The 13610-nt window shown below is 46.6% G+C and overlaps 1 protein-coding gene across 5 annotated transcripts in view; it reads left to right on the forward strand.

The window, feature by feature from the left end:
• Window positions 1-13610, forward strand: part of GMIP (GEM interacting protein) — a 91545-nt gene that overhangs the window by 69737 nt on the left and 8198 nt on the right. For all 5 annotated transcript variants that reach the window (XM_081851688.1, XM_081851689.1, XM_081851691.1 and 2 more), the window contains 6 exons: window positions 2497-2589; window positions 3753-3913; window positions 4828-5016; window positions 5831-5968; window positions 10075-10271; window positions 12059-12347. In XM_081851688.1, the coding sequence (XP_081707814.1) occupies window positions 2497-2589; window positions 3753-3913; window positions 4828-5016; window positions 5831-5968; window positions 10075-10271; window positions 12059-12347 (1067 nt within the window). The remainder of the gene's footprint in view (window positions 1-2496; window positions 2590-3752; window positions 3914-4827; window positions 5017-5830; window positions 5969-10074; window positions 10272-12058; window positions 12348-13610) is intronic.

The following is a 13610-nucleotide window of genomic DNA, read 5'->3' on the forward strand; positions in this document are numbered from 1 at the left end:
CATTCTTAGTGTGGCCCCATGTCCTGCTTTACAGAGGGCAATTTGAAGGTCTATGCAGCCCAAGTCCAATTGACAAATAAAGATCCCTAAGAAGGGAAAGCAGAGGCACTGAGTCTATTTATATTATAGCAATTATTTCTAAATTTGCGTCTATACATATAAATTAGCATCTGCAAATTTTATGCATTTCCTTTGTCCTTTTTTTTTGGGGGGGTATGCATTTTCTGTTTTGGGGGTGGGCAATGCTTTAAGCACCCACACTCTCCATCCTTGAAATGTAAGCTATAAAAATATATGTAAAAATAGCAGGCAGGAAAACATGAGTGGTATTTAGCTTCATTTTACTCAGAGTAATTAATGGCCTCAGATTAGTCATGTTCATTAGTTTCAGTGAATCTACTACGATTAAAGCTTAGCTGAATACCACCCCACGTCACAGTTGATGTCTATACAGAATTGCATATCTTCTGTGTTCTGAACTTAGACAGTGCCAGAAACTTGGGGTGGAGTTCAGTGTCATCTCTTGCAAACAATGCCTCCCTGCAAGCTTGCCAGATAAAGCTATCTCCGCTCCTCCATGCACTGTTCTGGGGGTTTTCCTGACACCCCAGCTGGGACCCAACTTTGGGGTTGGGGTGGGGGGAGGAAGCGGAAAGCCCCTCTGCGGAGACCCTGACTCAGGGCTTCCTCTGACAGGGCTCCTTAGGCAAATCTCCCCCATGGAATTCCCACTTGTCTATTTCATCATCATCTTACATAAGTTCTACAGTGTGATTTTCTGTTTAAAACATTCCTTATGTTGCAAACAATAAAAGATTAAATACTAGGTTATTTGTGTAAATTTGCTTTAATTGATGTTAGTGGCTTTGCACTTCTTTAGTATGGAGAGGGAAATCCAGGTATAAACTTTAATGTAAATAAACAAATCTGGACCAATAAAAGTTTCTGAACTTTCTTCAAGGGTAGCCATACAGTGCATTGCAGTGGTCCCGTTGAGAGTTTGCCAGGGTATGCTTGGTAGTGTCAACATCACTCTTTCTCTCTAAGAAATACGGCCATGCCTCAGGTTACAGACGCTTCAGGTTGCGTTTTTTTGGGTTATGGACCAGCCAAAACCCGGAAGTACCGGAATGGGTTACTTCTGGGTTTTGGCGGCCGCACATGCGCAGAAGCGCCAAATCACAACCCGCATATGTGCAGACGCGCCGCTGCGGGTTGCGAACGCTGCAGGTTGTGAGCGTGCATCCCGCACGGATCACATTCACAACCCGAGCGCCCACTGTATGTTGAAGCTGATAAGAAAGCTCTCCTGGTTGTATCCAGGAGAAAGCCTGTACCCAGGAACTGTAATGGATGGTCATTTTTGTTAGGCGGGATGTACAAGGGCTTTTGCTTGTCCAACTGGCTTTCCCTCCACTCTCCTCACTCCATGTGCGCCCCCCCCCCCCCCCCCGCAATTCACTCTGGGAGAGCAGGAGAACCCCAGAACAGAAGAGGGATGTTTGTACAGACGGAACATCTGTAGTAACTCAATGCTGAATTCCACCAATTAACTTAGAATCATAGAATCATAGAATCATAGAGTTGGAAGAGACCACAAGGGCCATCGAGTCCAACCCCCTGCCAAGCAGGAAACGCCATTAGAGTACTCCTGACATATGGTCGTCAAGCCTCTGCTTAAAGACCTCCAAAGAAGGAGACTCCACCACACTCCTTGGCAGCAAATTCCACTGTCGAACAGCTCTTACTGTCAGGAAGTTCCTCCTAATGTTTAGGTGGAATCTTTTTTCTTGTAGTTTGGAACCATTGCTCCGTGTCCACTTCTCTGGAGCAGCAGAAAACAACCTTTCTCCCTCCTCTATGTGACATCCTTTTATATATTTGAACATGGCTATCATATCACCCCTTAACCTCCTCTTCTCCAGGCTAAACATGTCCAGCTCCTTTAGTCGTTCCTCATAAGGCATCGTTTCCAGGCCTTTGACTATTTTGGTTGCCCTCCTCTGGACACGTTCCAGTTTGTCAGTGTCCTTCTTGAACTGTGGTGCCCAGAACTGGACACAGTACTCCAGGTGAGGTCTGACCAGAGCAGAATACAGTGGCACTATTACTTCCCTTGATCTAGATGCTATACTCCTATTGATGCAGCCCAGAATTGCATTGGCTTTTTTAGAACTTTTCCAGTTCTAGAGCTAGTTACCATGAGCATCTCTATATTTACCTTGAGATAAGTAGCTGGAGCATTAGGGAAAAAACCACTTCAAATTGTTAATATTGCAGTGAAACAAAGATGGTCTAAATTTTCAACAAGGCTGTCTATAGGTTAAACTGAACCCAGTTCCTAAAACTGTAGAGCACTCTTTCCTTTTCAAGGAAGTAATTTCTTTTTTCACAGAAGAAGCATCCTAAGCAGAATCCTGTGTGACTTTGAATTTAACTGGTTTCTGGCTCTTAAGTGGCTTCCTTTTCTGTTTTTAATCTGTTCTTCATGTCTAGGCCACAAGAAGTTGTTGAAAGCTCCATCCACAGGCACGGTGTCCTCCTCTGAGGACTGTGAAGGCAAAGATTTAATGCAAGCCTATGACCATGGTGAGAAACAAGCCACAGACTGGGGAAATGAACGAGGGAGGGAAGAGTCCTGTAACTGCAAATGCTAGACAAATGGCAGATCATGAGGTTAATCAGTTCTGGGCATGTACAGCTTTAGACTGCAGGTGAAGACTGCATGTTGAATGACCTACATTTTGGGGGGAATGAAGGGCTCGTGTCTTTTTTCTGATGTATATTTTTCTACGGAAAGGTAATATGTTTCATACAGGGGAGGGGAAAATTTGATCATGTAATGGTACTGTTCAGGAACGATTTTACCACATGATCTCCTCTGCCATGCCAGAATTAAAGGGGCTTTATGGATGCTGGGATTTCTGTGTGGACTCAATATCTGAAGAGGATTGGAGGGAGAAATTGCAAGGTAGTAATGTCTGGGACGCAGGTGGCGCTGTGGGTTAAAGCCTCAGCGCCTAGGACTTGCCGATCGAAAGGTCGACGGTTCGAATCCCTGCGGCGGGGTGCGCTCCCGCTGCTCGGTCCCAGCGCCTGCCAACCTAGCAGTTCGAAAGCACCTCCGGGTGCAAGTAGATAAATAGGGACCGCTTACCAGCGGGAAGGTAAACGGCGTTTCCGTGTGCGGCTCTGGCTCGCCAGATGCAGCTTTGTCACTCTGGCCACGTGACCCGGAAGTGTCTCCGGACAGCGCTGGCCCCTGGCCTCTTAAGTGAGATGGGCGCACAACCCCAGAGTCTGTCAAGACTGGCCCGTACAGGCAGGGGTACCTTTACCTTTACCTTTAATGTCTCTTGGCCTAATCACAATGAAATAAACAGCAAAAAAGCAGAATGGAAAGTCAACCCACAAGAAATTTAACCACATTTGAATCACTTTCTTGACACGAGGCAAGTGGAAATGTGAGTGAACCCACCGTGTGAGGGCCAGCCCAGGGTGCTGCTGCACTTCCATGTATCTAGTTAAGAAGGGGCGAGGTTCCTGCTTTAGCTTCTCCAGCTTTCCCAGCCCCCTGGCACTTGAGAGCCTTTTGAGCCTGAGTTTGAAGGAACCTTCCTTTGTGTATTCTAGTCCTTCCCACCCTCTGCTATCTGTTCTCTGTGTAGAAGGTGCATGTTTAGCTATTAATCTAGAAGCCATGTCTGCAGTCTAACAGAGGACAATAGTCACATGCCCGACCCTCTTTTCAGATCTCACTGATGCTGCCTCTGAAAATGGCTTGTCCCATTACCACTTTAAGAACATCAACCTGTCCAGTGCTGCTCAGACCCACCATCTGCGGAAGCTGAGGGGCCCTTCAAAATGCAGAGAATGTGAGAACGTAGTGGTCAAAGGCGTAGAATGTGAAGAGGTCAGTGAGCATTAAAGGGAACTGCTTTGCTGCAACAAGAGGTTCAGATCTCAGTCAGGCTGGCACTTGGGCACTGGAAAGGGAGAGGCACACAAATTGGCCCCAGCTTACAGCATAAAGCCCTGAGGCAGATTCTTAGACTTTTAAGTCTGGAAATAATTAGGATTTTGGTTGCGATCGTATGTATACAAGGGGAGAGGAAGTGGGGTGCGGGGTGTGTGGTGCACCCCGGGTGTCATCACTGAGGTGGGTGACAAAATGCCAGGCAGCACTCATTGCGGGGCCTGTAGGGCGCCCGAGCCATGTGTCTTTCCTGAGAGAGACGCGGTGGCTTGAGCGCCCGCAGGCTCCACACTGCCCAAAAGGTCCACCCGCTGCCTCCCCCCCCCCAGCTGCAGGGCGGCTGAGTGGGAGGAGGCAGGCAGACTCTAGAGGCCCCACAGTGCGCCCCGCCCTTGCCTTGCCCCTGGGCACGCCACCCCAGGCGCCCAAGCGTCTTCCTCCGCCACTGTATGTATACTTAGCACTACTTCTGTGTGAACATAAATAGGATGCTGCTGTAAATCTACTAATCTAGTTCCGTGTTTTGCCCTGAGACAGGCTGTCCTGAACATTCGCCATATCCTCACACACTCCACTTGTGTGAAGTTAACTCCACTTGATGAATGTTTTTCAATGAGATTTGATTGCCAATGAGACATGTAAAAGAAGATGGAGTTTGTGCTCTGACTCCCCCTGTGTCTGGATGTGGAACCTGGAAAAGAGAATGAAGCACAAATGGAAATGCTTTTCCTCTGCTGTTGGTGCATTACACCTGCCTCAGAGTACTGAGATGTGAGAAATTAGCAAGGGGCCCCTTTGGGGCTGGGAAAGAGTTCATCCAGAGTAACACGGGATCTTTGGGCCATTTGCAGTGCTGCCTGACCTGTCACAAGAAATGCCTGGAGAGCCTCCTCATCAGCTGTGGTCACCAGAAACTGCCGGCACGGGCATCGCTCTTTGGGATAGACTTCCTTCAAGTGTCACGGGATTTCCCAGAAGAAGTGCCATTCATTGTGGCAAAGTGTACCTCGGAAATAGAAAGGCGTGCCCTGGGAGTGCAGGTAACTTGTCCCTGCATGCAGAAATCCATCAGTGCTCAAACTCCATACCTCTCAGAACCCAGAGTGAGCAGCAAAACATAAAGACATAAACATGTCTGCTGCCCAAACATAACGGCTGAATTAATTGAGTAACTAGACTATGATTGGCTCATTTGTATTCCTCAGTTCTGTGCAAGTGCAGCAAACCAGAGCAAAAAAAATTCTAGACATTAATCCTAAAGAAATGCGTGAGTCATGCCTGGTGAAATCCCACAAATAAGCAGGGACCAGAACAGGATTTCTGGTGAAGAATTGAGCTTTTCTGCTGGTGAAGAATTTTATATCCGCCATTCTCCTATCACAGTAAGAAGGAGACACTGGTGGGAGTTCCCAGTTATTGGGAATTTTTAAGGTGATGAACAGCCTCACCTCTAATGAGTAGCAGACTGTGCTGTGGCAGGACCTATGAAGAAAAGACAGGTTGTCTGCTTCTTTGCGTGTCTGTATTGCAGCAGTTCAGGGAAGGTGCAGAAAGTGGGGGGTGGAAACAACAGGGGGGGGGTTAGAGAGTTGTGAGGCATCCCTAGACTATTTCTTTCACTCTGCGCGGTAGCCCTAACTTCCTGGTGAGCTAAGGCATCTGCTCATGGCCTTCAAGAGCTGCCTCAGAGTTTCAGTCCATGTGGATTTCCCAGTTTCATGTGCTAGCAGTCCAGTCTCGTGAACACACACCTCCGCCTCCCTGCTGAGTCAGAAAGAAATCCCAGGTCCCTTTCTGACACATACATCATGTGCGGTGGCCTCAGGCCCAGTCTCTTTTTTGTCCTTGGCGCAGGGCATTTACCGCATCAGTGGAGCCAAATCACGGGTGGAGAGGCTGTGTCAGGCCTTTGAGAGTGGCTGGAGGCTGGTGGAGCTCTCGGATCATTCACCCCATGACATCACTGGAGTCCTTAAACATTTCCTTAAGGAGGTAAGAAATGGAGGGGGAGACATCCTTAGAATTTCATTTCTCTAAACCTGAAAGTGGTTTCCCAAAGTTTATGTCTTTAGCACACTCTGGGAACTCATCAAGCTACACATCCCCAACCCTTTTCAGGTGTGTGTGCTATTTTATCTAAAGGTGGAAACAAATTTAATATAAAAAAATAAACATGCAACTGGGTTCAATCTGTTGGGAAATAACTGGTGAATACCAATTAATCCTGAAGTCCCAGGTGTGTGGGGAACTACAAAGAAAAGCAGCTGACTGCATGAATTCAGAAATAGGGTGTGGGGCTTGACTTCAGCCAAAGCAGCCCCCAGCAGAGTTTAAAACACAGATCTAGACTGCGTTTACAAAGCATGGGAAATATAGGTCGTTAGACTTTTAAATGTCCCAATATGAGTGCTTACAGTTCTCCCCTGCCTCTGCCCCTCTTGAGCTTAATAGACCACAACTTTTAGTAAGTTTAAATGCTTTATTTCAGTAATCACAGGTCTCACTCATGCGTTGTTCAATGCTACAGCAGAAACAACACAAGTAAGGTATTCTTGCTTACAAAATACAGAAGTGATTCTCAAACATGTGGACTGAGTCTGAAGTCCCAGGCTCAGACATCTGCTCAACTTACATGGTTCAAAGGGAGAGGGGAAGGAATATGAAACCTTTAGTTCCTCCCTCCTTGGAGGAAAGGGGATGTGACATCACAGAGTCTACTCTAGTAATTTTGAACTCTGTAGTCCTTAACCCCTTCACATACTAACTAGCACAGGTATGCATTGTTAGGTTTGACTACAAAACTCCCACACACTCTACATTAAAGGTAACGGGACCCCTGACCATTAGGTCCAGTCGTGGCTAACTCTGGGGTTGTGGTGCTCATCTCGCTTTATTGGCCGAGGGAGCCGGCGTACAGCTTCTGGATCATGTGGCCAGCATGACTAAGCCACTTCTGGTGAACCAGAGCAGCACACGGAAACGCCGTTTACCTTCCCGCCGGAGCAGTACCTATTTATATACTTGCACTTTGACGTTCTTTCAAACTGCTAGGTTGGCAGGAGCAGGGACCGAGCAACGGGAGCTCACCCCGTCACAGGGATTCAAACCGCCGACCTTCTGATCGGCAAGTCCTAGACACTCTACATTAGTCTTGTTTATTGTTATTAATAATAATAATAAAAAAAATTTTTATTTATATCCCGCCCTCCCCAGCCGAAGCCGGGCTCAGGGCGGCTAACAACAATAAAACAGTACAAATAGAACCTGACCCTGGCCCCTTGCCCTGTCCTCCCCTGTGAGGCTTTTTGTTTCCTGATCAATCTTTTGGTGAGTGACTTTTCCCCCAAAAGAAAGCTCAACATTTCAGAGCTCCAGTTACAGATAGGTAGCCATGTTGGTCTGCCATAGTCAAAACAAAACAAATTCCTTCCAGTAGCACCTTAAAGACCAACTAAGTCAGTTCTTGGTATGAGCTTTCGTGTGCATGCATTCAGTGTGTATCTGAAGAAGTGTGCATGCACACGAAAGCTCATACCAAGAACTGACTTAGTTGGTCTTTAAGGTGCTACTGGAAGGAATTTGTTTCATTTCAGAGCTGCCCCTCTAAAAAAAGCTTAACAACTTCGACTTTCCTCCATAAAAAAATGACCTGAACATCCCAAAAAGGGGGTAGATCACTGCCATATTTTTTTCCTGTGAGTAGATCGCAGTCTCTTGGGAGGTGGTTGTCCCTGCTGTAGACAACAAATACAGTGGTGCCTCGCAAGACGAAATTAATTCGTTCCGCGAGTTTTTTCATCTAGCGAGTTTTTCGTCTTGCGAAGCACGGTTTCCCATAGGAATGCATTGAAAATCAATTAATGCGTTCCTATGGAGACCGCTTGCCAGGCTGGCGGTGCGGAGAAGGGCTTTTCTCCCCACCGCAAGCCTTCAGGACAGGTACGGGAACAGAGGGGAAGGCGTGCAGCGCTTCTCCTCTGTTCCCGGGGCTTGCGGTGGGAGGAGGGTTTTTCCTCCCCACGTCAACATTCAGAACAGCATTCTGAAAGTTGGCGGTGGGAAGGAAAACCCTCCTCCCACCGCAAGTCTTCAGGACAGCCATCCGAAGGCTGGCGCAGGGAGAAGGTCTCTCCGCCCCACCGCCAGCCTTCGGAGCAGCCATCCCAAGGCTGGCGGCGGGAGGAGGTCTCTCCGCCCCACCGCCAGCCTTTGGAGCAGCTATCCCAAGGCTGGCGGCGGCAGGAGGTCTCTCCGCCCCACCGCCAGCCTTTGGAGCAGCCATCCCAAAGCTGGCGCGGGGCGAAGGTCTTTCCACCCCACCGCCAGCCTTCAGAGCAGCCATCCCAAAGCTGGCGCGGGGAGAAGGTCTCTCCGCCCCACCGCCAGCCTTCGGAGGAGGTCCGAGGACAGTGGGGAAGACGCGCTGCGCTTCCCCGCTGTCCCGGAGATTTCCCTGTGGGCTTTCGTCTTGCGAAGGAAGCCCATAGGGAAATTCGTTTTGCGAAGCGCCTCCAAAACGGAAAACCCTTTCGTCTAGCGGGTTTTTCGTCTTGCGAGGCGTTCGTCTTGCGGGGCACCACTGTACTGACTCACTGTTGAGGGGCATGGACAGAAGGAAAATCCTGAAAACAAGTACAGACAACTAGCACCCGAAGCATGGGCACTCAACTACAGGCCCAACTTGCGCCATCCTTGTTTTATGACTTTGCTGTTGCTTTTTATGTCTCAAAAACTACTCTGTTTCACAAGAAATATCAGAAAAATAAAGAAAATGAAAGCAGTTTCATCCTAGAAATAGTAATTCCCACAAGAAGCACTAATTAGTAAATTTACTAAATGGGTGCTTAATTCTCTCTTAAACTTCAATTCATTTTCAGAAAGTAAATATTTCAGTTCCGTATTTATTGTGGCATTGCTGCTCCTTCTTGCTTGTTCATGAGTTGCACAGCACGTGCCCCAATCTGTAGTTATTCTGCTCCTTCTGTTCCTTTATTCCCTGATATTTCTAACTAGTTTTATTATGTATTTTTATTTATTGCGTATGTTCACAGTAACCCTTAATTCAGGGGTCACCAGGAGCCTCAGCTTTCACTGAAATTAGGCTCGAAAGAAGCATTCTGTTGTAGCCAGTAGAATAGGTTGTGGTGTGTGCTTAGTAGAAATGGGCAAAATGGGCAATTTTGGTTTCACATTTTTCCAACATTCAGTTCTCCACAATTCCACATTTCTTTGCAATTTTTTTTAAAAAATTAAAGTCCTCATAAAAATCATAAGTGTTTTAGGGCAAACTTCTCCTCATATGCATGTACTTGTATACCATCTTACTTCTACTATGCACATTTTCCCCCAGAGCTGTGCTGTTTCCTCTAATATAATGCATTTTTGCATGTGATTTTCTCTAATATAGGCAGTTTTGTGGACATTTTTCTCAACTATATGTATTTTTGTGCACATTGCTGGGCTGGAGAACTGTGCTGCTAATTACAGAAAAGTGTGAATTTTGAAGCATGGCTCTGTTCCAGTACCTGCATTTTTTCACAGTGTGTGAATTAGGTATCTTCTTCTTTAAATGCAAACTGAATCAATTTCCCTTCCCATCTCTAGGGTTTGGTTGAAGTGTTTGTGCATGTGGGTGTGGTTTTATGGTGACCAAAACAATTTTCAAATGGCCCCCCAAAATGTCGGTGACCCCTGCCTGGAGTAGTTAGGGCATCCCATGACTGCCCATGGTTCTGTTGCATCTGCTCTGCTCTCTATTTTCCATTGTTTTTGTACTGTCGAAAGCAGCTGTAGGCTCTCCAGATGCTATGGTAGATCTGTGGCTGAGGGAGGAAGGCTCTTCTCCTGGGAGACCAGCATTTTTTACAAGATTGTGATGATCAATTGATTATTTTCTATCTAGCTCTTCCAAAGGAGCCCAGGACAGCAAACAATGACACAATAAAACAATACAATTAAAATAAAAGGAAGGTATATTTGAAAACAAGAGCTTTTACCTTTACCTTCTGCTGGAAGTGGTTCGCTCATTTCTCTGAAAACGTTTGCAGTCGCATGTAAAGGGGGGGTTTTCTAAATCTTCTCCTCCCTTCTTCTTACAGCTTTCCAGTCCTGTGCTCCCGTACGAGCTGTATGATGATTTCATGGCTCTCTCCAGGAGCGTGCAGAGAATGGAATACAGAACAGGGGCTGATGCCAAGACCTTGGCAGATCCCATCAAGAGTGCAAAGGATTTACTGCGCAAACTGCTACCAACAAATTATAACACATTACGGCACCTCATTGCTCACCTCTACAGGTAACAGGGAGACCAGCAGTGACTCCTGAGCTCTTTTCTTGTAGGAATAAGGGCTGCTTTGGATGCTCTTTGCAAAGCTCTAAAGTGGGGTATAAATATCCTTAAGAGTTAAGTATCCAGTTTCAATACAGATCCATTGGTCCACACCTCTGTTTGCCCTGCCACTTTCCCCTGGGAAAACCTGCTGTTTCCTTCTGAAATGGACCAAATGGCAACTGGGTTTTCTGCAGATTGCCATTTGTTCCAATTCAGCAATAAAGAGTGTTTTGCAGGGGAAAGCTGCAGGGCAAACACAAAGCCACTCATACCTAGAAGTCCCAGGGCCCTATGAAGCAGTGTGCGCCCACCCACCCCAGGTCTCATTGGGGCTCCCTACGCCACTGCCTGTGTTTATCTGCATGATACTTGGGTGTCCTGCTTTCTCCCAAGGGCTCAGGCTACCAGTAGAACATATAAAACCAGGGGCAAAGCTAGACTTTATTTCACACAAGTCAGACCCAGTTTGACACTGTGCATTTATGTTCACACACACGTAGACTGGGAGCCTCAATGGCGCCCCTCTGGAGGCTTCACCCAGGGCAAAAAATCTAGCTAGCCCCCAACCCCGAAGCTGTAGTGCTGTATGAAATTTATATTTTCCATCCCCAGATGCTTTTAAAATGGTATCTGGTCAAGAATTCAAAAATTGAGAATAGCTTCCACAAGCCACAAAAACCTGTTTGCATCTTCCTTAAGGGCAGAGCTGCGCATTGATGCAAACATATGTCACACAACCTTAGTGGGATCTTCTTCTAGGGAAATGGTGGTCAACCTGAATCCAGTGATCCTTGAAGTTCCTCAGAAGCTTCCCCGGGGTTGCTCTATAAGAAGATCAGTCATGGAATAGGATTCAGACCACTTAGTCCATTCACGTGAGACCCAGTCAGCCCCAAACCTCATACAAAAACCTCTCCATCTTGCTAAAGTTCTGCAGCTAATGATTTGGGAATTCTTATGCAGGGAGATTCACAGCTCAGTTGCAGAACCATGGGCATAGCCAAGGGGGGCTCAACAACTTTGACTGCCCCCACAACAAAATCCTGGCTAGGCTCATGTGCAGAACGCATGTTTTCAATCCCCAGCATCTCTAGTTCAAACAATTGGGGAGCAGATGATGGAAAAGATCTCTGCCTGGAGCCCTGGAGAGCTGCTGCCAGTCAAAGTAGACAATATTAGGCTAGATGGACAAATAATCTGACTTTGTATAAGGAAGATTCCTGTGTTTCTACAAAACAGAAGATTGTAAAGAGAAGAGGGTAACTCCAGAGTAAATCCTTTCAAGGTGAGGGGAACCTCAGGTGATAGGTTAGCACAACTACTTTTGCACCAATAGTATAAAGCTATAATGGTTATTCATGTTTTATGTAGGGTCTAGGCTCTTCCCTCAAGGTAGCACTCCTGAAGGGGTATTGTATTTTTCCAGTACTCAAGCAGCAATATTATACTGCTGGGAAAATGTGATCCTTTCTCTGACATTATCATCATTGCTGTACCATGTGGAATGCAGTTGCCTAAGTGTCACAGCCCCTATTGAATGGCACCAGTGATGAAGGACCCATCCCATGCATGCTAACTATGGAGATGCTTTTCAGAATGAAGTGGAGAAGCCCTGAATCCACAAAGTCACAAAATGAAAATGACTACCTACCTTACTGAAAATGTAGCCTAAGCACCTCAGTGTCTCCCATTTCTGGAAAATGTTTAGGTTCAGACCTTTGATGATTCATTCTCTCTCCTCCCCCCTCAAGAGTGGCTGAGAGATATGAGGATAACAAGATGTCTCCCAACAACCTGGGGATCATATTTGGGCCCACACTAATCCACCCTCCCTTGAGCAATGAAGTTTCCATGTCGTGCCTCGTGGACTCAGGATACCAGTCCCAGCTGATTGAGTTTCTTATCCTCAACTACGAAAGGATTTTTGGGATGGATGACCTGCCTCCATCTGTGCTTTGTGAACGTGAAAACTCTTTGAAAGAAGCAATTACCAATGAAGCTCTTTCAAGCAGCGAAAGAGATGTTGATGCATCCTCTGAGGTAGGAGTGGGGGCGGTATTCCCAAGCACATGCTTCCCTTCTTTTCCCTACTCCTTCCCACATTGCCTCTACAGATATACTTCCATGGGCACCCCTCAAAATGGTGGTGCTAAGAATAGGGGAAGTACCGTATTTTTCTGTGTATAAGATGTTCCCATGTAGAAGACGACCCCTATTTTTTTGAACCCAAAATTAAGAAATTGATATTTTAGGGTTGCCATATCTCTAGAAGTGAAAATCTGGATGATTGGTGGCAGCAGAAGGTTGTTGAGCTTTTTTTGGCCAAGTGGGCAAAGTGTAACCCCCAGTCCCCCCGCCAAATACACAATCCAACCCAGACATTTGCTAGAAAATTTAAAGATCCTCCCGGCAATCAGCCTGTGATGGCTGGCAGAACTGGTTCTGGCAGCTTTTTCATGGTAGCCGCAGGAAGGTAAGTAGTGTTTCTTAAAACTCCTGTGCATTCACCATCTCTGTATAAGGTAAAGGTACCCCTGCCCGTACGGGCCAGTCGTGTCCGACTCTAAGGTTGTGCGCCCATCTCGCTTAAGAGGCCGGGGGCCAGCACTGTCCGAAGTCACTTCCGGGTCACGTGGCCAGCGTAACAAAGCTGCTCTGGCGAGCCAGCACCAGCGCAGCACACAGAAACACCGTTTACCTTCCCGCTATAAAGCGGTACCTATTTATCTACTTGCACTTAAGGGTGCTTTCAAACTGCTAGGTGGGCAGGAGCTGGGACCGAAAGATGGGAGCTCACCCCGCCGCGGGGATTCGAACCGCCGACCATGCGATCGGCAAGTCCTAGGCACTGAGGTTTTACCCACAGCGCCACCCGCGTCCCCCATCTCTGTATAAACCAAACCCCAATTTATGACTTTAAAAATTAGCCAAAAACATTGTCTTATACATGGAAAAATACGGTAATTGCAAAAACACAGGATGCCAGATTCAATATAGAAATCATCATGTATAAAAAGAGTATTTGACATTGGTGGGACAACATGACTATATCTAGGTCAGGAGAAAAATGATCATACTATGTTGTTGTCCTGTAGCTGCTAAGGTCAGGACAGGGGTGAAAATAGCCAGGTTATAACAAATGCCTTCCCTACATGTGGCCACATATTCTGTCCTTGGTATCCAGTCGCTGCGAAATTTTGCCAACATTTCAACTTTATCAGAATAGATCCATTTTTTGACATTTCAAAAGCACATAATACGACAAATGGCAGTGACCAGTTTCAAATTCTGAAAACAAAATGT

Source organism: Podarcis erhardii, assembly GCF_964252035.2.
Source record: "Podarcis erhardii genome assembly, chromosome: 2".
In the NCBI taxonomy this organism is placed as follows: Eukaryota; Metazoa; Chordata; class Lepidosauria; order Squamata; family Lacertidae; genus Podarcis; species Podarcis erhardii.